General features: G+C 43.3%; 1 protein-coding gene across 2 annotated transcripts; it reads left to right on the top strand.

Annotated features, from left to right (window-relative positions):
* Nucleotides 1-2,816: 2,816 nt before the first annotated feature.
* On the top strand, nt 2,817-16,221 carry LOC306941745 (sushi domain-containing protein 6-like). Of its 2 annotated transcripts, XR_013792209.1 has the most exons (10): nt 2,817-3,055; nt 4,844-5,001; nt 5,630-5,821; nt 6,337-6,528; nt 6,900-7,091; nt 7,819-8,013; nt 9,546-9,678; nt 9,999-10,408; nt 10,873-15,113; nt 15,185-16,221. XR_013792209.1 is itself a non-coding variant. In XM_079527385.1 (9 exons), exons 2-9 carry the CDS (start codon nt 4,878-4,880, stop codon nt 10,896-10,898), a joined length of 1,464 nt encoding a protein of 487 aa, XP_079383511.1. In that variant the 5' UTR covers nt 2,817-3,055; nt 4,844-4,877; the 3' UTR covers nt 10,899-16,221. The 2 variants fall into 2 exon arrangements, 1 of the variants encoding a protein (XP_079383511.1); XM_079527385.1 differs by having other exon boundaries at nt 10,873-16,221.
* The last annotated feature ends 8,861 nt before the right edge of the window (nt 16,222-25,082 follow it).

Raw genomic sequence — 25,082 nt, 5'->3', positions numbered from 1 at the left:
TAAGGTCCTGTGTATTCAATTCATCCAGACATTTAAAGACAAACAAAACAATAATATACAGTAATAATGTAGCGCCGGCCGCAGCTAGAAGAATATGCAGGCTTTAGACTCTCTTTATAAGGACAGATGTATATGTAAAATATGAATATATATATAATATATATGAATATGTAAATAAATAAATCATCATATATACCAGTAGTAATAAAATAAAAATCACACCTGTGTGAAGCGAGGGGCGCTCTTATCATACATCATCACATTCCGGCCAGTCACTTTTGGCGTCCTGACTTTTCTGTCCTCAATTTTGAGGGTATGCCCAGCTTTCCGGGTTTGTGTGAACACAAACACTGGCTGGTGTTGGGCTGATCACCCCCATAGCGATGATTTGATTGGCTGAGCAAAGTACATATTGAGGATAAAAGTGAGGGTAGAAAAGTGTTTGGCCGAAATGACATTTGTGATGATTTGATTGGCTTAAATGTGATTCATGATGATGTATGATGATTAGAGCGCCCCTCACTTCACACAAGTGTGTTTTTTATATCCTCCAATCTGGCCAATCACTTTTGGCATCCTCAATTTTCTATCCTCACTTTTTATCCTCCATTCCGTGGCCCAGCCAATCAAATCATCGCTATGGGGTACACATGCACACATGCACAAAGCCTGGCATAGGAAGGGCAAGTGACAATGTAAGGACTTTTAATACCTAATGAAGCTGAAGAAGAAGAAGAAGAAGAAGAAGAAGAAGAAGAAGAAGAAGAAGAAGATACATTGAAAAAAGATCAAAAGTAACCAAAAAAATATATAAAAACTGGTCAAACATTGGCCAAATTACCAAGCCCACAACGCCTGGCATCCAAGTGCTTAATATCAGACAGGAGGTGGGGGTCCCCAGTTCAAAAAGGATTATTTGGTGGGGTCACTGAAAAGGTATAAAAACGTCTGGGTTTCCGAGGCTACTGAAAAGGTTGAGAGCCAGTGCCTTACCCTTACCTGGCTATCAGGAGCCGCGTCGGTCAGAGAGATGAGTGACAATGACACACTGGACACACGGCTGCATGTTCGCTCACTACTACTAGACGCAGGTCGAGAAATATTATCCAAGCTGCCTTTAGTAATTTCCATGTTGTTGTCCGTTTTATATCAGCTCACAAGGATAATTAACCACCTTTAATTACAAATCCTGCAGTCGTAGTAGGTAGGCGTATTACGGAATCTGTGAGAAAGAACAAATTGGTAACAAAACCAAGTTATTTGCCAACAACACCAAATATACCCAAGTTCTATAAGGGACGCAAACTCGAAACTCTCCCGGATGTTGTAACTATGGACATTTACACTGGTTCCTATGGTGACGGAACGAGCTCGAGGCTGCTGCGTTCAAGACAACTCGGAATTAGTTTGTTCGAAACATGGTTCAAATGGCTTTTACTGTACATCATAGGTGATTTTCTTTTTTCGTGCGCACATCATTGTTTTCTAGTATTCTGTGAGTTTTGATTGATTTATTGATTGAATACTTTTTGCAAAAAATAGTACAGTGGTAAGATTATGCAATGATGCTAAAAGGATTACACAAAAAGGGAGTTCAAGAGAAATATAATTTGGACAAAAGACAAAACACAGGCTTATTTAATAATTACAGATCCAATTGTGATTGAAAAATAGCCTAAACAAACACATCTATAACAAGTCCAATCAAAAAGGTCTTACGCACGCACGAACACACACACACACACACACACACACACACACACACACACACACACACACACACACACACACACACACTTGTAGATCACCTATTCTCACATGTGTGCCTCTTTATGTAATAGGCCTATTTTTTGCCAATTTGGTATTACCGTATTATACAGTTATTAAGTCCTTAAATTGTCACTTTATGTGCAGATACCAGGTTACACTTCTTTGTTGTGTCATGTTTATGTGTTAGTTTGTTTACTGTTGGGTCCCCTCATAGTAAATCGGTGTCATACATATTCTGAAGAAAATCTGGAGAATGACCCTCAGTAATTGGGTCGTATGATCAAAATAAAAGGAGGAGGCCAAGTCTCGCCACAGACACACATTTGTGTGTGTACAGACAGGCCCTGGGAAGTGGGAACCATGCACTATGTTGTTCCCAAACGTCATCTCTCGAGAGTAATTTGATGTCTCCTCAGCCAGAAGTCCAGGACCCTATCTGGGCAGCATTCCATTTCGGGTTTATGATCCGGTCGGGAGCGGATGGTAACTTTGTAGTCAATGATTTGTAGTCATCTGGCAGGAAACCACAAGACGGAATCAGTAGCCTACTATGAATGGCAGAATTCTTATTCCGCCTTGTGGTTTCCTGCCTGAAGACTACAAAACAAGACTACAACATAACGTAAATTACCATCCGCTCCAGATCGGTTCACACTGCGATTTTGGAGGCTTTCCTCCGAAATGGAAGGCCTGGTGACGCGAGGTTACCAGGACGGTCAGGACCCAAAGTAGGCTATAGCCGATCTACAAGCTCACAACGCGTAGACTGCTATTTTCACTACTTATTTTAAAAATATATATTCTAATTCATGGAATTTCTTATAAAAAAATAAGTATAAAATAATATAAAATTATTTTATTTGCGAGGGTATTTAAAATCAAAATGTAAGAAACAAAAAAATGAAGGCGACAATTTACTCGCAACCCATAAAAATGAACCCGGGCCGCGAGTCCGCGACCCAAACTTGGGTCCCGACCCCCAGTTTGGGAACCACTGCCGTCCATCATCCAACCTCAGACAGTTTCTGAGTTGCAGTGAACGCAGCACCAGCTGATAGTGAATGAACGCTCTACTACTAGACTGCTAGCTAGCTCACTGTATTAGCAGCTAATATAGCCTCCTTCCTGAGCAGTGATCTGTCCCCCGCCGGGTTTTGAGCTCATTCTCCGGCTGATGTCTTCAGCAGCGTCACCGTAGCCTCCATTCCTACTGGATGTCTACCGTGGTGTGACCGAGGAGTTGAGCGTGGAAGAGGGAGGAGGATTCACGGGCCGTGGTGTTGTGGTGGGTTGGTAATGCTGACGGCTCACGGTTGGGCCATTTTTAGTGTAAAGCGACACAGGCTAAAAAAGATTCTCTGTCTCAGGAAGAAGCTAACAATGGGAGAGAGCTAGTTGCCTGTTCTTCCTCGTCCACATCTTTATGTGATGGTGGTGGACGGTAACCATGGCATTGGCTGCTTGCTGTAGTGCTTCTTTTTATGGGGAAATATGGTGCCACTTTTCTTGTCTTTAGTTTGGCCCTGTCCTGTCCCGTCCCGCTGTGTTGTAATGAACCCAGCTAATGCTACCTAGCAACAACAACAAGAAAGAGCTTGCCCGAAAGCATCTGTGTCATTTTCTGTTTTTGCGATGGCTATTTAAAAACAATAGCAGTAGCCTACAGTACAAGATCTCAGCGCGTTGCGAGCGAGCTTGTACATAGATCTGCTATTTTAGAAAAATCTTGAGAACGTGCTAGTTTAGAAGCATTTGGCATTTGTAGATTATATTGGCATCGGGTCTTAATGGGTTAAAATGGGTGTGTATACTGTAGCTGTCGAGATTGAAAGCGCACACACACAGCTCCTAGAATCTGGAGGTGAGCTTTATTATAACGGGCGACAGACACTGCAGTTCATTCATTGACGCCACGTAATATTAGCCTACCTACCACCAAGCTGAACTGCTTTGCTTTGAGATTTGGTGTGTTTTGTTTTTGTGTGACTGACTGTGCCATGTTGATTATTATGCCAAGGTTAATGCCTTTTGTCCCCCGCCCCCATCTCATTGGCATCAGGTTATGCTATGCACCAGTTAGGTTTCAGTACTGTACAGTATATCATCATGATTAGCAAGCACACATTAATTAGTTGTGTTGTGTTTTTGGCATCGAAACATAAATAACTACATTTATACTAGTAAGCAAACATGTGATTTTGGCAGAAATGACATAACTCATACAAAAAACATAACAAATATTTAATGACTTAAAAGGTAGGCTTAGTGATATTTTTTGGTTAAAGACAAAAGTTTTTTGTTAAAAGGTTAAAGCACTATATTCTTTCTGATAGTTAACATTGCCATAGAGTGTTTGTTCAGTAACAGGAGTCTCTTCCCTGTCTCCTATCATCAGCCAATCAGGACTCCTGATTCAGGAGAAAGTACCCATTTATCTTTTTTGGGGTGCGGAAGTTGCGGGATTTTGGCGGAAGTACCGCTCAAGGAAATGACGTCGACGCTTTACAAATCAGTTTACATTCTCCGTGAATGAAACAAGTATTGTGAATCTTGTGATTGGTCAAAAGAAATCGTATCCGGGGGAAATGCATCTGACGGTCCGTCACTACCGCCGTTACATGTTCTGCCTTAGGTTGTGTCGTTGTGACCAGGCATTTCTCTTCGCAGATGAGGGACCGAGGCTACTTATGACTGTGTATCCTATGTCCTCTGAGTTCTCTCTCCTGATTGGATCAAATTGGTATCTTGACTTGAAAATGCATTTACAATCTACCAATGAGTACTATCAGAATATAAAGCAATAACACTTATTTTAACAAAGAACTATCACTTAAGTTATCCTATTTTTATAATGGTGTAAATAGCTGATTTACAAGTTCAAAATGCTTGGTGGGTTGTGAGCGTCTAGCGTTTAACGCCTGCTATTGTCTGAAAAGACATGATGAATGTATGAAGTTATTTTTCAACATGATTGTGATGGTTATCTCAACTAATTGTGATTAGGCGATTGTGATTGTGTCGGGCCTATCCGAGTGTGGAAATTAAATGATGAACCCGCTTTGATCTTCCTCAGGTTTGCGTTGGCTCTGCTCGGGGGGGAGTATAAGATGTGCAATGGAATGTTAGAGTCAATATCAAATGCCTTGTGGCCCTGCTGCTGCGCCCCAACCAACACACAACCCCTCTCCCTGCTGCTGCTCCTGACTGTGCTGTCAACCGGGCAAGGCTCAGGTAAGAAGGCTGTACTAAATTGTTTTATAGCAGTGTTTGGTTTCTCAAACCTTTTCATCTCTAGGATCCCCCCCAAATTGACACGTATTCAGCCACGGACTCCCATCTGAAAATATTTTGTGCCAGCCGGATCCCTGGCATCTGGCGTCTGCTATTCTGAAAATAGCGTTTATAGCGGTTTACTGCCATTGACGAGTTATCTCGCCATTTTGGGGGTTTCATTGATTACGTTAGATTGCGCTCTTCGCCAACGTATCAATGGCTCTCGGTTGCTAGGAGACAGAAACTCCTTTCTCCATTGGCCTCAATGTAGTCTCGCGTTGCCAGACTGTTGCCTCTCGCAATTTCCAAATGCTTCCTTCATACAGTCTGGAGCAACGGAAAAGCTATCATGAGTAAAATATAAAGTGGATGTGGAGTCATCTGTGAAGGTAAAAAGGTAGTCGCCGAACATTTTTCGTCATAGTTTTAGTCGACCAAATCAACAGAAAGGTCTTCTAATCTCTGCTTGGCTCGTGCCAGGCTTCATCAGAGCCTATATATGGTACGCGCCGTAACCACTCGACCATCGGTTCTCCGAGAAATGTTCCAATAGTTCTCCGGAATGTTCCAATTGTCTTCTCCCCAGGATGCCTGAGGCCGTACATGGTCCAAAACAGCTGGGTCAACCTGACGGAGAGCAACAGGGGCTCGTTCCCCGTGGGCACTGTGCTGCAGTACAGCTGTGACTCAGGCTACCTGACAGATGGTCCCAGCATCCTCAGCTGCACCCCGCTGGGACACTGGTCCTCTGAGCCACCGCGATGCATACGCAGCGATGGTAAGTAGGTGCCCGGCGACCCCATTCTGTAATTATTAGTTGAAAAGCAATGCTTCTTTGCACACGTGCTGTAAAAAAATGGGGACAGCTACATAGCAGAAGGTACTTCATCGGGTCATCTTGATATCACCCGATGAAGGTAATACTTCACATTACAGTATTCTAATTTGTACATTTGGAGACAGTTTGTGTGTGTGTGTGTGTGGGGGGGGGGGATATGTAAACAAACACCCAAAAACATTATGATCTTTCTGAACTAAGTGAAAATAGCTGGGTCTGGGTACTGATGAGAAAAATCTATCAATGAAATCGATCAATTGCATATTGCCGTTGCCGATATTAATGTACCAGGGAAAAGTCAAATAATGGCTGATATCTCAATCATTTGAGAATTGGCATTCATTCTCGTAATTACGCAAGTAAAGGAGAATGTCAGTTTTTAATAATCCCCTTTACTGTTACTGTTTCATCACGGTTGTCTTAAGACTTTTTGTTTGTTTGTTCTTTCTCGGCAGAGTGCTCGCCTCCCTCGGAGCCAGAGCAGGGGGGTTACACCTGCCACCCGTCCCCCTGTCGCAGGCTTTCCCACGGCACTGTGATCGAGTTTTTCTGCGACGAAGGCTTCGTCCTGAAGGGAGACTACAAATACCTGACCTGTGAGGATGGCCAGTGGGACGGTCCCATGCAGATCCACTGTGTTAACCAAGGTTTGCTTGGTTTGCTTCCTTCCTCAAGCTCTTCTCCTTCCTCAAGCTCTTCTCTGTCCCATTGTTAACTTAACCACGTGTGTGTGTGTGTGTGTGTGTGTGTGTGTGTGTGTGTGTGTGTGTGTGTGTGTGTGTGTGTGTGTGTGTGTGTGTGTGTGTGTGTGTGTGTGTGTGTGTGTGTGTGTGTGTGTGTGTGTGTGTGTGTGTGTGTGTGTGTGTGTGTGTGAGAGATCCGTCAAAACATCAGTACTCGGGTGGTCTAGGACAGTGGTTCACAAAGTGACCCTCAGTGTTTTTTGAGGGAGTAATAAAGGGCCTAATTAAGTATTCAACTCAAAATGGACCCTTACAGGCCTCTAACTCTGTGTCAGGTTGTGTCCGGCCGTTCATGGTGCAGCACGGCTCAACCAACCTGACGGAGAGCAACAGGGGCTCGTTCCCCGTGGGCACCGTGCTGCAGTACAGCTGTGACTCAGGCTACCTGACGGACGGTCCCAGCATCCTCAGCTGCACCCCGCTGGGACGCTGGTCCTCTGAGCCGCCGCGATGCATACGCAGCGATGGTAAGTACAGAGACACCACCACCACGCGATGGTATAAGTACAGCCACCGGCACGAGGCATACTGTTGCATCGGGCTCTATGCACACACGCCACTTTGGAAAGAATTTGGGCCCCTTCCCTACTTCCTTCACAGGTGTTAACGATGATACTAATGAAGGCTCTGTTCCGTTCTGGTCAAACAGGAAACACTCTCTGTACACTAAATGGAACAGAGCCTTAAGTAGTATCATCGGTAACACCTGTGAAGGAAGTGTGCATAGAGCCTATTAGTGAAGCATTTCCACTCCCAGCCACTATATTTTCATTAATTTAATTCATAAGGAAATACTGCCCCGCGAGTGCGGCTGTCTGAATCACTGGGCGTTAGCGTGCGCATGAACTGAATGGAAACATGGTTAGTGGGGACCGGAGTGGCGATGCTCCACTAATCGCCACAATACGCAGTGATGGTGTAAGTACAGCCATCACCACGCTGCTATTTCCACTATTTTTGAAAATATTTCAGCATGGAAATTATTATGGCGATTTTGCAAATACATTTTCGGATTGCTTATTACTTATAATTGCGATTATGTAATAATTGTGACAGGCCCTAGCAGAGGTTTGAAATGATCGCGCTTGCTGATTTGAATTTCACATCATCACCTGGCCCTAGTAGTTTGAGAATGAGTCGTGACAGTTTCTCCGTCCTCTCTCTCTCTCTCTCTTGCGCTCGCGCTCCTCGCAGTGTGTCTTCCCCCGTACGAGCCGGAGAACGGGGGTTACGCCTGCCACCCGAACCCCTGCCGGAGGCTGTCCCACGGCACTGTGATCGAGTACTTCTGTGACGAAGGCTTCATCCTGAAAGGAGACTACAAATACCTGACCTGCCAGGACGGGGAGTGGGACGGCCCCATGCAGATCAGCTGTCTCCTGGACCAAGGTCAGTGGTTCATTTGTGTTGACCTGGCGTCCTATAGTTCCGTGGTTCCCAAACATACCCATTTGTGGGTCGCGGCCACATTTCAATGGATCGTGAGTTAATTTTTTCTCACGTTGTGAGCTTGTAGATCTCCTATTTTCACTAGTTTGGGTCCCATCAAATTCCCTTTTTGGGTCTTTCCTGGAACAAAATATGTTCAGTGCGGGTCCATAGGCTACATATCAATTTGGGGTCCTTGGCATGAAAACTTATTTTCAGAAAACTGTTCGAATTTATAAGACATTTCTTTTAGAATGTCTTAATGCCCACGCTTAGTGGGTTGAACGCCTTGGCTATCTTCCACACTGACTGACCAAGGTGAGAGCAGATTAGCTGCCGGGCGGCACATGCTCAGGACTATTATAGCAGTGTATGTGTGTGCACACACTGTGCCCAGTGAGGAAGGGATTATGTTGGACGCTTGGGATTTGTAACACACCTCATCGTTTGATGATGTGAAATGGGGCTGGTGGGTCGATAAGGCTTCAGATCAATATCGACGATTATTTGAAATGCGAATGTGCTGTTTTAACAATTTTTGTACGTCACTTGTACAATGAAGTATGACACAGGGTTAACTGCATGGTTATTCAGATTTGTTGATATATAAGTACATGGTACATGATCAAGATTAAGTCGGTTATCGTGGTGCATGATGAACCTTTAACCTGGAAAGTACTTATTGACCATGCCATTTCAGATACTTTGCAGTAAAGCCCTCAGTCTTTAACTCGGGGAGTCCACAGTAAAGCCTTTTGGAGGTCATGACCAGAGCGCTCGCCTCGCACAGAGCATTTGACGGCCACGGCGTTCAAACCTATATTGACCGTAGCTCTGCTCAAACGTTGTGCCATCTGCGTTATTGGCACAAGTAGTAGACTAGCTGAAACGACGGCAAACATCAGGTCATGAATGACCGTGGTGTTGTCAGACAGTAGACACAGCCTGCAGGATCAAGCGTGGCATTGATGAGCAGCGCTCCTCTGCAAAGGTTTTGACTGTTTTCCAGCTTGAAGCGTTGCAAGTGCACTGCCAAAGAAAACACTGGGCGCTGAGAGCGCTGAAGCACGATACTCTGCGCTGGGAAGAGGATCGCTCCAGTGCAGTCTTTAGCATAGAAGTCAAGTGCATACAGACAGGTCTTTAACCATAGAATTGTATTGCAGAAAGATGCTGACAGCTCATAAAACACTTGGCCGGTAAGGGTCCATTTGTTCACGTTCGTACACTTTGAGTTGAATTAACACTTGTTTGTTTAAAGCAATTGTTCGCAAACTTTTACATTTCAAGGTCTTCCCTTAACTCTGTCAGTTTACAAATGGACCTGTTGAGGTCCATTTGGTTCCATTTGTATACTATCAGAGTTACAGACGTGTAAGAGTCCACTCAGAACCCAAGGAACCACGAGAATTCACTTTACACTGCAGTTGTCGAGGTAGATTTAAAAACCCTGCCATTTGCTGAATCTGTCCTTGTGGTGGTCCACCTTGCAGAGCGAGACCCCTCTCTACCCCTGGGGATGCCCACCTTGTCCATCGTGGCGTCTACAGCCAGCTCCGTGGCTCTCATCCTGCTGCTGGTAGTTCTGTTTGTGCTGCTGCAGCCCAAACTCAAGTCCTTCCACCGGTGAGTCGGATCATCACCTTTTTTTTGTGCCAATAGTTTTTGGGATATGGAAATTCTTGACCGATACCAATGTTTAAAATTATAATTTAGCTGATACTGATACCGATATTTATTGATCTTGTTATGTTCAGAATAAACCCTTCAAACAGGGCCGGGGGGGGGGGGGCTTCACGGGCAAATACATATCATTTTGGGGTTATGGCCAAAAGATTGAGACCTCCTGATTTTAGAAGGCATTTTGTAGAATCGGTACTTGTGCCACCACTGGGAGCACCCTGGTGGTCCGTTGTTGTGATGGAGTGCTGTTTCCGCCCCCCCAGGAGGGAGCAGGGGGTGAGCGGCCACCCTGTGTCCATCATGGTGGAGGGGGTCCAGGTGACCCTGCCCACCTACGAGGAGGCCGTGAGCGGCGGTACTGGCACTGCCCTCGGCTCTGACTCGCGGGTGCAGATCGTGCTGTCGGAGGGCCAACATGCCCCGGGAGGAGGAGGAGGGCCCCAGGCGGGCCGCCAGCACTCGGAGATGGCCGTGGTCCACCCTGTACCGTCGTCCTCCTCCTCGCCTTCCTCCTCCACGCCGCCCTCGCCCGCGTCCTCCCGCTGGGGCGTGGAGCATGGGGCGGGCGCGGCCGCCGCGCCCCTGGCAGCTCCCTCGCAGCGGCGGCTCTCCACGGGCAGCGACCAGCACAGCCTGCCCCTGCTGCTGGACTCTGAAATGGACTACTCTGACGGTAAGACCAGAGAACAGATGACTGTTTCCTTTCTTTCGGGTAGTGTAGTAGTTCCAGACTCTATCATTATTGTGGAATAGTACGTGAGACTAGGTACGGCATAACTAGGTTTTCAGTCATTTGAATATCATAGAAGCCAGCATGTCTTCTTTGAAAGCAATAGCAGACCTAAAAGCTTGTAGATTGGCTATTTTTGGTTACTAGTTATTTTAAGATTAAAGAGTGAAGTGGTCAAACTAGCAATAGAATACATCTTCCATAAAACATGAATGGTCTTAGAAATGTCATGAAAGCAAAAGCCTCAATCAGTGATTTGCTTTCTTCAACTGGTTGGCTGCATGTATAATGGCAACATGAGGTTTAGAATGATATTGCATACAATCTTTCATGCATGAGATGTTATTTAGCTTTATTATATGGGTGCTGTGTAATAATGCTGGTGGGTTGTGTTTATCTCTTTGCAGATATGCCTTTGTTGAAGGAGGTCTGAAGCACGCCACAGCCCCTCTGTAGGATATCCTGTACCAGACACCCCGACCGCCCCACCGTGTCTGTGAGTGAACATGCCACGGTCTCTCTCCCCAAAAAGGCTTCTCCACTACAGCAGCCGTCAACACAGACCGGACATCACTTCAAACAGACGGAACCGACCGCTCTTTTCCACTACAAGAACTAAGTGAACGGTGCTGTGGAAAAGAATTTCTTGGGTTCTGGGTTTGTTTGCGTACATACGCTGCCTGCGGCTCGGTTCTCTGAACCTAATTTTGGGCCCCTGCTCAGGAAGGAGTTCTGAGGCAAGCGGTGCTGTTGCTTTGGATCGGTCCAATTATTATTTTTGTATAGAGAAAATTGCCGATCTACAAGCTCACCTGAGCTTGGGAATCTGTTATTTTAGCTATTTTTGAACATTTTGAAAACAAACAACCTACCCTAATTTAATAATAATAACGATAATGATATGACAGGACTTCATGGTTCTGTAAAGTTTCAGGTTCTGAAAGGTTCTGGGTTAACCCTTCTTAGCCGAAAGGAGCCTTTAATGACGCTGTGGGCGGGCTCTGAACGAGCCCCGCCATCGCAAAGATGTAAATACATGCTTAAAACTTTTATAGGAATTGTTACATTATGTACGTCTAATGTCTGTCACACACACACACACACACACAAGCTTATTTTAAACAACCATTGGTTTAGCTTGAAAATGTGGAAATGAAAAGAAAAACACAGAAAGTGAAAAACTTCTGATGGCTATTGGGGGATGAACAATGTTTTTGTGTAAATGAATGGATAAATCTACAAACGTATCGCATCATGTAAGCCAGTGGTTGTCAAACTGGGGTCCAGGCACCCTCAGTGTTGGTTCCTTGAACGGGGGGGGTTCCAAATGGATCCTTACAGGTTCATTTGGTTCCATTGTCCTTGTTTGAGAACCACTGTAAGTAGCCATAAGGAGCGATGCATGAATGTTAGGAAACCTACTAGAATGTCATTGAGGTAATTCTCACTCTCGCAACACTTTCTTCTACTTTGGTGACGAGTATGTGTGCAACAGTTAATCGAACTATTCGATTATAAAATGAATAAAAATAAAGCATTTATTGATAATTTAATACAATAATAGGTTAATAACATTCCCTATTTGGGGCATGTCATTATGGGCTTAGCTTTTAGAGAACGACAAGAAAAGAAAATGCTCACCTTATTAAAATAATGCTCATATTTTCGTTTGTAAAAAAAAAAAAAAGAACTAAACTAAATATTGAATATTATATTTAGAAATCATTTCACACGAAAAGGTTATGAAAATATAGAAATATCTAGATGTGAAAAAAAAAGACAATTAAAAAAAGAAAATTCCTTAAATGGTTAAAAACAAGCTACAAGCTTACAACATGCACTGTGAGCTTGTAGATCTGGCATTTTCAGTGTTTTCTCACTGCTGTGCGTCAATAAAATAAGATACTGTAAGTGGTTCATCGATTTGTTGATATACTAGAAAACATTAAATTAAAATATAAGCAAAAGCTGTGCTTTTCCGATTATTCGATAAGTCATTGAGTAATCGCTAAGAAGATAATCGATAGTTGCTCCCCTTGTGATGAAAGAAAGGTAGAATTTCGCTTTTTGTAAATCAATTCAATTAACTAGTAGTTAATTTGCATCATGCCACACGAGTTTGCTTTTTGACATTAGATGATTGCTCTGCTACATTGTCCAAGTCAGTTTGTCGCATGTTATTTTGATAGGATTTAATTCCTCAAAACCATTTTATTTTTATATTGTCTCTGTCGGGTGGAAACCTTGTATGTCCAAAACTTACTTCACAGGATTCTAATTCCAAAAAAGCAAAAGTAGCTGATCAACAAGATCGAAATGCAAGTTCACAGTTTTCACTTAAGACCCAAAAGATACATTTGGTATCTCTCCCCGGGACCCAAAAATACATAAATGAACCACTTAAACGGATTGTTCACCCAAAAACATTACTTTTTTTTTAGTTTCCGATTACTCACCCCATTACATCCCCATGGAGACTCATGGTTATTGTTTTAGTTTTTTGTCACATTCCTAAACCTCACTGTTTCAGTCTGGCTTATCATGTCCTCTCCTAACCTCATCACTTCTCTACATGTTCTCACTGTTTCAGTCTGGCTTATCATGTCCTCTCCTAACCTCGTCACGTCTCTACATGTTCTCACTGTTTCAGTCTGGCTTATCATGTCCTCTCCTAACCTCATCACTTCTCTACATGTTCTCACTGTTTCAGTCTGACTTATCATGTCCTCTCCTAACCTCATCACTTCTCTACATGTTCTCACTGTTTCAGTCTGGCTTATCATGTCCTCTCCTAACCTCATCACTTCTCTACATGTTCTCACTGTTTCAGTCTGGTTTATCATGTCCTCTCCTAACCTCATCACTTCTCTACATGTTCTCACTGTTTCAGTCTGGTTTATCATGTCCTCTCCTAACCTCATCACTTCTCTACATGTTCTCACTGTTTCAGTCTGGCTTATCATGTCCTAATCTCATCTCTTCTCCCTGTATGGCAGGAGTTCTCAAATGTTTTCGTGCAAAATTGATATATTTGGCAACTGACTCCTGCTTTGTATGAACACATTTTGATAGGAACCCCCTCAAGGACCCCACTTTGAGAACAGTGTACTCTCCTATCAGCATCCATACAGCCCTACCTACCCCCAAAGGCCTTAACTTTCCACTTCTATGCACAAGCATCTGTAAAGCCACGGTTATAGTTTCGGTTTGCCGTGACGGACGTCATGCACAGTAAATAGTATATCTGCTGTGTATGGCATGCAACACCAGCCAGCTTAAGCAGTTTTAATTTCATGTAATTTTCAAACAAAATTAACGTGTTCACAACTTAGTGACGTTAATACCAGAGCAGTGGTTCTCAACTGTTTGGCCAATTATTTGGGGGCCTACACCGGCTCACCAGTGGTTGAGAACCGCCGTACTACTAGAGCTTTTGTCGGACACATCAATGGGCACCTGAAAATACTATAATAATAATAATACACTTAATTTATTCGGGCGTGTATTGAAATTACTGTTCTAAATACGTTTTTAAAACTAAATTGAGTATTTGATATATTCACCTCTAGGACGCTGTTGATCAGCCATTTTGGTTCAGTTTTGACGCTTACACCGTTCTTTGAAAAGGTTTGTTAAAAATAGTTATTGTTTCCACGTTGCTGCTTCGGCTGGACTCGACTGCGTTGCACTGCGGTGTTGCTTTGCCCACAGCCAGTGGTGGAAGAAGAAATGTTTTACTTAATAATACAAAGTAGCAATACAACAATGCACAAAATACGAAGTGAAAGTCCTGCATTCAAAATGTTACCTGAGTGAAAGTACAAAATCGACATCGCAATATACTTAAAGTGAAAGCAGTCTCATTTCACATTTGTCAAGCTTTTTTTTTTCTCCCAAAAAATAGCAGATCTACAAGCTCACATCACATTGTGAGCTTGTAGATGTATCTGCAGTATAAGGCTTAAAAGAGTAGTTCACCCAAAACATTACTTAATTTCTATTTCCCATGAAGCCTTGGATACATCCTTTTTGTTTTTATCGCATTCCTATGGCAATAATTTGATGACCTGCGGAGTCTCCAGTAGCCTACTGACCGTGGCTGGCCTGGGTCTGTGATGACCGGCGGAGTCTCCAGTAGCTTACTGACTGTGGCTGGCCTGGGTCTGTGATGACCTGCGGAGTCTCCAGTAGCCTACTGACCGTGGCTGGCCTGGGTCTGTGATGACCGGCGGAGTCTCCAGTAGCCTACTGACCGTGGCTGGCCTGGGTCTGTGATGACCGGCGGAGTCTCCAGTAGCCTACTGACCGTGGCTGGCCTGGGTCTGTGATGACCTGCGGAGTCTCCAGTAGCCTACTGACCGTGGCTGGCCTGGGTCTGTGATGACCGGCGGAGTCTCCAGTAGCCTACTGACCGTGGCTGGCCTGGGTCTGTGATGACCTGCGGAGTCTCCAGTAGCCTACTGACCGTGGCTGGCCTGGGTCTGTGATGACCGGCGGAGTCTCCAGTAGCCTACTGACCGTGGCTGGCCTGGGTCTGTGATGACCGGCGGAGTCTCCAGTAGCCTACTGACCGTGGCTGGCCTGGGTCTGACAATTTGACTTTGTGTTCTGGCCGAGAACACCTTTTGGTGTTTTAACTAAGCATTATGTTGTACTTTAGCTATTGAAAAATAGCAGATCTACAAGCTCATAGCGCGCCACCGAGTGGCGTGCTACGAGCTTGTAGGTCTGCTATTTTTGAAAAATCGTGAAAATGCGGCACAACTATTTGAAATATATATTCTTTCAGAAGACTTTTTTAATTTCGACGTCAGGCCTAAATGGATTAAGATGGATTTGTCTTGTTCTCGCAGCATGTCAGATCCACATTCTTCAGTGCCGAGTGCCAGCTAAATGTGCAACATGAGCAGAGAAGAAGAGCTCTTGTTGTTACTACTGAGTAGGTCTACTGAGGCTCACAGAAGCCTACTAGCGTAGCGAGCCGATCATACAGTAGTTTTGTTTAGCGGAAGCTCGAATTAATGTTTTATTATGCTCCGATCATGGTACCTCATCTCATTTATGAGCCATGATGTCACTAAAGCCGGTGTGCGCGTGTGCACCCGGGGATTTTGGCTGTTTCTTACATGGACGCTAGCGGTGGCTAGCGACGAAGCAAGGTAAAAAATATTTTTAAAAACTCTAGATTAAGCCTAATTTATCATACCTCGTCTTAATGTCTTTGCTAACCTGTGTATTATTAAATAAAACTGGGCTAATCGTCTGTGGCGCCCAACCTTAACTAGAACTCTGGGATGACCCGGTCATCAAATGATTGGCTCGACAAGCTCGTGACTTATTGATCGGCTATTTTCAGCGGAAGCTTTCCCCACAATAACGGGAAACTGCAAATACACAGGTATAGAGCCCTGAGGGACTCCGGTCATTGTGGTTATTGTTGTAGTTCTCGCGGGGCATGCAGCACCGTTGTACTGCAGAGTTTAAATTAGGCTTTAACCGTCGGCATGTGTGAGATGATGTAAAACAATGTTCAGGTGAATCCAATACGAATTAAAAAAAGAACATTATTATTGTACAGCTTATTGTAAATGTCAAGATTCAGTTTGACTTTCCTTTGAATTTCCTTTTGGACCATTTTTTTTCCTTTGTGGAAAGATTGTTTTAATATTTGTAAAAATGTTTTAAGTTAAAATTTACTTTGTATATATCATGTGATTAATTTTCATTAAATATGAATTGAGGTGTACACAATTACACATTGAATTTGTTTGGATTATTATCAACCAAGGCACTTTACAATGTCCATTGCATTTGACACGCACACACACACACACAGCGGAGGGAACCATGCAAGGCACCAACCTGCTTTTCAGAAGCAGTTACGGGTTTGTGTATTACTCGAGGCCAATGACAATGTTTACCATCCGTTTTCCAAGCGGCCGATTGACCTCCTGAACCGCTCTACCTCAGAGTTGTCTATGTATGTCCAATGTCTGACACACACACATCAATTACCTTCTTTTAAAATATCCATTGTTTTAGCTTGGAAAATGAAAACAAGGAAAGGGGGAAACAAAACAAAGGGAAATATTATATTTTGTGTGAATGAATGGATACATCTACAAACTGAATATTTTAACAATTTACCAAAAATAGTAGTACAGTTCGGTAGCATGTTATTGTTCCGACCTCCCATTAGTCAGGGTCTGCTAAGAGGATTTGAAACTTAAGGAGAAAGCCTATGGCTGACTAAATGACCTGGTAACCTAAGATGACGAGTCAATGAATTCAGTTACTGAGGTCAAGACACTGAAAAGGGAGTTAGAATCTCAAGAAGGGTGTCGTAAGGAAATGTGGCAATTTAATAGCATGTGTCTGCTCACTCCTAAATGTTACAAATCAGTATAGTATCGGTTAACATGAGTTTAATATGGAAGGTTGTATAATAATAGTATAGTATAGTCGCTATAGTATCGGTTAACATGAGTTTAATATGGAATGTTGTATAAGAATAGATTATAGTGGTTGATTATAAACCATTTTTTTAGCTCTGGACCACTAGCATATTTCAACAACAAGGTTTATTCCTGACAGCAACGACATTATATCGTCTCTGTTGCGTGGAAACCATACTGTATGTCCAAAACTGTTACTTCAGGTTTGTTTGCTGTAGTGTGATCAAGTAGGGCATTGATTTACGAAAAAAACACAAAAGGTTAAAATATGGAGATAAGATGTTTCTGCCTGATAACGACATACATGAGGGTAGGCATTACTATCTATGAGTTTGGTATCCTAATGACGTGCGTGGTCTCTCCACCCAACTCTCCTGTAGCCTAATGTCGTACGTGCTCTCTCCACCCAACTCTCCTATGAAACCCAGTTACTCCTCAAAAGTGTTTCAGGAAACGAAAAAGCTGAGAAAATGTTTCCCCAAAACACAAAAAAGCCACTGTTCCTGTAGCCGTATAGTCTCAAACCTCTTCCATTGTGGAGGCTCATTCAGAAGAATGCATATTTTGCAGACTGCCTGTGGATACATGTCTCGTGAAGCGCCTGGCTCAATCAGCTGACATGCAGTCAGCTACACAGGCTGGAAATCCAGCTCCATAATTACCACAAGCAGAGGATTATGTCCCAGAAATGTACTATGAACTATAATGAGAGCTTCCTGGGCAGACACAAAATTCCAACAAGGGTGAAAGCGTGATGATATTGTTGCACAATAACTGATAAATTAAGTGAAACTAAAAGGTAGAAGTAAAACAATTAAAACAGGGAAAACTACATGAAATAGTAAACAATGAAAAACTAGCTTCCAAATAGAACTGCATGTAAAATCCACTTAGTTTTAGTTTTCACCCCTCAATTGACTGGCTTCGTTCAAAACTCAAACTAACACTAAAAACTAACTTTAAAACTACTTATGCACTAGTTAAACTAAAACTGAACTGAAATCAAACCCCAAACTGCTGAAGTCTGTCTCGACCTGAGGGAGGCTTTTCGGAGTCAGTATTATGTTGACCTTTTCCAGAGCTAGTATAGAATCTATCTTAAGGTATGGTATGTCCAGCTGGTTTGGCAACCTAACTGTTAAATACAAATCTAAAATTGCTAGGCTAGCAAATATGACTGGGAAGATCATTGGGATGTCCACCCCCCAATCACTCCCCAGGCCATTTTTGAACGAGGAGAAATAAGACAATCTCGGAATATCGTATCCGACCCTTTGCATGTACTGTATTGAACCGAGAGTACGAGTTACTGCCATCAGGCAGGGAGATATAGGACTCCACAGTGTGTGTATAATAGATTTAAGCACTCATTTGTTCCTCGGTCAATCAAAATGCTTAATCAGAGATGAACTGACTAGAATTGCACTTTATTGAACTAGTTGCACTTTATCAATGTGTGCACTTTATCAAGGGAATGTGTGCAATATCTCTGTTTTGTATATTGGTGTGTTTCATGGTGTTTTTCTTCTTGTATGCAGCTATGACTCTTATCTCCAAGACAAATTTCTCCTAATATAAGGGAGACAAATAAAGACAACCTTGACCTATGCCGTTACGGTGTGAAGTGAAGACGAAGGCCTAAGGGCCAAGAGTTGGTCTGTGTCCTGTGACTGTGATGTTAGATACGTTCCACTCGTGAGTGAGATTGTTCTTTTGATGTTCTGCTACAGCATTGGTTCCCAAACCTGTTAGCTCGAGACCCAAAAGAGAAAATCACTAGTTTGGGTCTCCCCCAGGACCCAAACTAGTGAAAATAGCAGATCTACAAGCTCACAACAAGATTGTTGAAAGGCTATTTTCACTGTTTATTTTTATATTTTTGAGGGAATTTGGAAAAGGATTAAAAAAAATAAAATAAAAAATATTATTAGTCACGTGGACTTCAGTAGCATAAAAACTCTTGGTCTGGAGACCACCAGGGATCCTTGAAGGGGTTACAGCTAAATGTTAATATAGAATAAAAATCAATTCACTCATTTGAAACCTTTATATGTACATGCCGATCTGCAGGCTCACAATGTGTGACTATGAGCTTGTACACTGTGTAGAGCAACTAATTCCCCCAAATCTTGAACATTTTTGCTGAATATGGAATATTTTTGAGACATTTACACACAACACAAATCTTGTATGGGGGGTCCCTGACACAAGAGGTTTTCAGATGGGGGTTTGTGGCAGAAAGCAGTAACCAAACCCTAAACTGTGGTAGAAAACCAGACCCATTCTGTCAGTCAATGTGACTCACACTCCTCCCCAAACCTATGGGAAACTTATTTATACTATATACATCAAAGAAATGTTGGCTTGTTAGATTTGCCAAAGAAGCCACTGCGTCTTTAAATAACCCCCAAAAACCACAACCCGCGATTCTGCGTTTTTTTTCCCGCAACTATAAAAAAAAGAAAAGTAAGCGGACTTGGCAACACTGGGGATATCCCATAATATCCCTGCCTCTGGGGGTGGGTTTACCTTTAGAAAGGACCAATAGCGTTGCCAGGCAGCCTCTGGGGGTGGGTTTACCTTTAGAAAGGACCAATAGCGTTGCCAGGCAGCCTCTGGGGGTGGGTTTACCTTTAGAAAGGACCACTAGCGTTGCCAGGCAGGCCAACAGAATCCTCTTGTCTTGTTGCATAATGTTCACACTCACAGTGGTGGAAAGTAACTAAGTATGTATAGTACACTCAAGTACTACACGAATCTTGACCTGATGGTCAAGATTCAATTTATCCCCTGAGCAAGCAGGCAGGCTCTATATTAGCTCTTTGGTAAAAATGTCAGCACTTTTGCAGGAATGGGAAACCTGGTTCAAATGAAAGCCGTGGTAGAAGACGAAAGTTACATACAGGCCCTTTACTTGTAACAGCTCTGGCATTTGTACGTAGAATTGCGGCACTGCTACTTTTTACTCAAAGTTACAAGCGTGAGTACTTCCTCTTCCACCAGTGAATATTCATCAATGGTGTGTTTACACACGTGAGTGAAGCCAAGTTGAATAAAAGGGCCTCTTCAGTGCCACCGCAACAATGTCATTCTGTTTAGAAGGCCTCTGCTTAACAGGGCTTTCCCACGCCAGGGGAGGGAGGGAGGGAGGGGGAGAGGGGGGCACATAGGGGGCACAGAATGGCATTTTAGGTAGGTGTTTACAGGAGATGCCCTCCATTTCCAATTCCCTCAAAGCCAAAGTGAAAATGAAAGACGGAGCCTTTATCCTTCGGACATCTGGTTCTTTCCCCCCCCCCCCCCCCCCCCCTCTTCTTCTTTTCTTAGTAGTTTCTTTATTCAAAGAGTTGTACAGAGTTTCTGTCAGTGACACTCTTTGGGGAACACATCCCCCTCCCATTTGGCTAGGTGGAATGACCAAAAGCAATCAGTTTGACCATTATTAGTGGACCCTAATGCATTCACACTGGCAGAAATTATACAAAGCTACACAGGATTTTTTATTATTTGTATTTTTTAGCTTTATTTTGTATCTGAAGTTGAAATCAGCTCAACTTTTTGTAGCTTTCTAGTAGTGTTGTAGTACTCGAGTCCTTTCATCTCGAGTCTGGTCTTGAGTCCACATTTTCATTGACTTTGTCTCGTCTCGGTCTCGCCCTTAATTTGACTTGGACTTGACTCGGTCTCGGGCCAAGGGACTCGGGACTCTTTCGCTCGTCCACTCGAGTCATGAGTCACTACAATGAAATGGAATAATTGTATTATATCCATATATCCACTCATAAGAGAGCTATCTTGTTAAGTAACGGATCTGACAGTCCTGCCTCTTCTCTTGGTTAAATTCTGGATATGAAGGCAGCCAAGAGCAACTTGCATTATAAGCCAAAGCCAGAGCTCAGCCAATGAAATTTAAGAAAAAATAAATCTTGTCTTGGCCTTGACTTGGTCTCGCCTCCCGGCGTTTTCATCTCAGACCTGACCCCCTCCCACACTCGGTCTTGACTTGGACTCGCCCCCCCTAGGACTTGACTTGGACTCACTTTAGGGGGACTCAGTCAAAGCTGACCTCGTTGAATCCATTTGGACATGTTTTCCACCATATAGCACTTGGATCTAACCAGGACTGGAGTGGGGTATAATGCACATTGTACACTATACTCTGACTGGAGTGGGGTATAATGCACATTGTACACTATACTCTGACTGGAGTGGGGTATAATGCACATTGTACACTATACTCTGAGTTAACACTTGGATCTAACCAGGACTGGAGTGGGGTATAATGCACATTGTACACTATACTCTGAGTTAACACTTGGATCTAACCAGGACTGGAGTGGGGTATAATGCACATTGTACACTATACTCTGGATCTAACCAGGACTGGAGTGGGGTATAATGCACATTGTACACTATACTCGGAGTTAACAAAAGTAACATTATAGCATCTCGTTTTTTATATATCATCTCTTCGGCTGTCCAAAACTGTTACTTTTCATTATTTAAATTCTGCTCTGTAGCATCCCGGCCTATTGGGTGGCTTGGATCCCAAAAGTGTTCCCAAGGTCACTTGAGGGGTCACAAATGGACCCTTACATGTCTGTAACTCTGAGAGTGTACAAATGGAACCAAATGGAATGGCTCTCAGTTATGGGGGTCTTTGAAATAAAACAGATCTACTGGCATGTAGCAGAGGCGTATCTACAATAAGGCGAGTGCAGGCGTCCGCCTGTCCAAATCCATTTCTGGCCTGGCCAAAATCCATACAATGAGAAAAAAGAGGACAAAAACAAGACCTGAGAACTATTAAAATGGACAGCTGATTGGCCGTTGCGGTAGAGCGCGACCCTCAATCACCCATTGGAATGTAAATGCAAGCCTTTCAACCTTTGTATCCTACTCGTCTGGCAGGTATATATCTCTTTGAAAACCTTTAGTGCTACGATTGTGCGCGGGGAGACGACAATTAACATATCTTGTCTGGCCAAAACGTAATTCCTGGATACGCCACTGGCATGTAGTTGTTGGTTATGGGGAATGTGTGGGGGGATTGATGTGTTACAGTATGTCACGTCATTTCATTTCATCATTTTTGTGGAGTGGGTTGGTTGGACTTTTGTTTGCTGCTTGCCACAGTTACACAGGAGTCCTCCAGGGGGTTTCAGGGGGTTCCCAAAACAATCTCTTTGACCACTTTAAGCCTGTGTATACAACTATACACCGGCTGTTTGGTCACAATACGTCACATCACTAACTTTTATTACCAGTCGGAGTAAATCCACAAATCACTTTCAACCCAGATTCCGCTCAAACAAGGGGTTAAATTAGTTCTACTGCTATGCCACAAAAATGTGGAATGCCAGTCATAAGAAAGTGTGAATCCTTACTCTCTCGAAGAGCACTTACAGGTGATTGCAATTCGGAACTGGCCCCTGTAAAAAACCAAAGCCTAAAAAGGTCTTAATGGGTTAATGTGGGTGGTCCTTGACATGAAAAACAAAGTCTGAGAACCACTGCTTTTATTGAACTCCACTGTTCACTAGTGTTTTTGGGTTAAATTTAGCTCATTACAGAATGTGTGTGTGTGTGTGAGGGGGGGGGGGGGTCAGTTATCCTCATAATGCATCAGAGGATAACTGTTGCACACACGGTTGTCCTGTACCATGTGATCATGATTCCATGTGACATGGGGGGGGGGGGGGAGTGGGGGGTCAGAGAGAAATGGGGCAAGACAGAAGAATGCGAGGAGGGATGGGGAGAGTGCGTGCATGCGTGCGTGCGTGCGTGCGTGCGTGCGTGCGTGCGTGCGTGTGTTTTAGTGTGTGTGTGCTTTAGTGTGTGTGTGTGTTTTAGGAGAGAGAATAATAAAATCGGGGAGGGGGAGCCGCTCAGACAGGACCTCAGATTTAAGCGAGCAGGACATGGACAACTATGAAGGTAGGGGAAAAAACACTTCACTTTATTATACATTAGTATCATTATAGTTCTGTTTAGTTTTAGGTTTGTTTTAAAGTGATTTAAACTCGGCCAGGGAACATTTGATATTGACAACTGTTATTGAAGTTAAACATATTTTTTTATTCTGCATTTATTAGACAGTGCAATCCGACATTCCTGACCGACCTTAACCAATATCCACTGTTGGAACTTGAGCACCCAGCAGCTATATTAACCACTTAAACACCATGTGGTTGACTGGAGTGCTTCAGGGCTCAATACTAGTGTATTCTCTGTTTTCTGTTATTGTGTGAAAAGCTTTCACTGAAAATAGCAGATCGACAAGCTCACAACGCGATGCAAAGGCTGGGGTTTAAGTGGTTCAGGCATGTAACCCAGTGGTGGAAAAGTAACTGAGTACATTTACTCAAGTACCTGTAGTTTAAGATGCTTAAAAGATCAGAATGTATACATTCATTTAAGTTACTTTAAGGCATGGGACCTCGAAGTAGACTGGATGTTGTGGATTTGTTGACAAAGGCTGTCAAGTTCCTTTTGTTCCTTTTGTTCCCATTGTTACATGAAGTGAGAAATGTAATTCTTATCGTATGGGACCTAAATGTGATATAAATTTGTTATCAGTGCTTTCCCGACTTGGATTATCTAATTTTAACTTGTGTATTTAAACAGATGTGTACGCAAGATTCATTGATATTTTAAAGCACTGTCTAAAACTGAGAAGAAGCAGAAAATATCTATAACTATCCTCTGCAGTCTTGTCATCGAGAAGACACCTGACAGTATATCCCTGAGACGTGCATAAGGAAAGTACTTTTTTCCCCCCATCGGCGGGCCTCTGGTTTCATGTGTGATTGGGTTGCTTGCTTCCCCACTGTGTCTGTGCCTGTGTGACTGTGTGTGTCACTGCCTGAATGCCATCGCCGAGGCAGTGGTGTCAGTAGAGCTACCAAGGGAACGAGGCGAGAACTAAAGAAACAAAGAGAGCTTTTAACAGAGAGCCCTTTTTTCTCTTCTCTCTACCTCAGGGGTGGGCAACTTTGACGATGGAGAGGGCCACTATATTTACAAACTCACTCCCTAGGGCCATATATTACTGTCGTAGCAAAAATAGCCGATCTACAAGCTCAAAACGCGTCGCAGTGCGACGCGTTTTGAGCTTGTAGATCGGCTATTTTTGCTATATTCGAATTGAAATCTTGAATTATTTTGTGCTAGTTTTGAATTGGAATCCTGAAAATTAACATTTTTATGTTAATTAACATTTTTATTATAAATGCCTTTAATTATATTGTGTTGAAGCAATGAGCTACTAATTTAGACTGAAGTAATTAAAGCGGGTCATGTTTGCATGTTGTGGAATTGTAAACTGCTGAAACCATTGTATGTATTCTGACATTAACCTGAGGGCCACATTAAGTGAAGGTGGGGGCCGCATGTGGCCCCCGGGCCGCCAGTTGCCCACCACTGCTCTACCTTCATTAACTGTTTGTGTCGTCCAGATGGGCTGTTGTGCAAATGTTACTTTCCAGTATTCACTGTGATTTACTGGCGGTAAGGTGCACAGGTCAGTGCTGTTAGCAACTGGTAGTATTTCATAATCACTTGTTTTTTAAGATATTTTTGGGGATTTTCTGCCTTCATCGATAGTACACAGTAGAGAGCGATGGGACACAGGGAGAGAGAGGCAGGGAGTGGCACGCAACAAAGGTCGTCGGGCTCGGCATCGAACCTGCCCCTCGCTGTCGGGGCTACATTAGAGCCTGGATCCTTATGACGACATTTGCTTTTTTCCCCTCGCTGCACACATCAGGGTGTGAGTTCCTTCCCCCCTGGGCCTGAGACCGAGGCATACAGTACAGTACAGTACATACAGTACAGTACATACATACATACACAAACACCAGGCCTTACTGGACTGACAGTTGTCGATGTGCCATCGTCAACAAGCAGTTGTTCTCCAGAGCAGGGGTGACAAACATGTGTTTTAAGATCCCTCGGTCCATCCCGAGGGGCTTTTTTTGGTCGATATCGTGAAAACCCATGCAGACAAAAACCTCCATTCATATCATGCACTGTCCAATCACACTCATGTTTTATTGTTTGAATGTGAAACCTGAAACCCATTGAATCAGGCGATATTATAAATTCACAGAGTGAATTAACCCATTAAGACCTGGAAGGTCTATGTTGTTCTACCTTTCAAT

The sequence above is a fragment of the Electrona antarctica genome (genome assembly GCF_951216825.1).
Source record: "Electrona antarctica genome assembly, chromosome: 18".
Taxonomy (NCBI): Eukaryota; Metazoa; Chordata; class Actinopteri; order Myctophiformes; family Myctophidae; genus Electrona; species Electrona antarctica.
The sequence above is the reverse complement of the archived record's forward strand: the minus strand, read 5'-3'. Positions and strand labels throughout refer to the sequence as shown.

What these genes read in the sequence shown, in the direction of transcription:
- LOC306941745 (XM_079527385.1), top strand. Translation starts at nt 4,878, where the DNA reads ATGTGCAATGGAATGTTAGAGTCAATATCAAATGCCTTGTGGCCCTGC. An exon ending in CAGCTGTCTCCTGGACCAAG is followed by an intron (nt 8,014 to 9,545) that starts GTCAGTGGTTCA and finishes TCCACCTTGCAG; the next exon opens with AGCGAGACCCCTCTCTACCC. An exon ending in TGAAATGGACTACTCTGACG is followed by an intron (nt 10,409 to 10,872) that starts GTAAGACCAGAG and finishes ATCTCTTTGCAG; the next exon opens with ATATGCCTTTGTTGAAGGAG.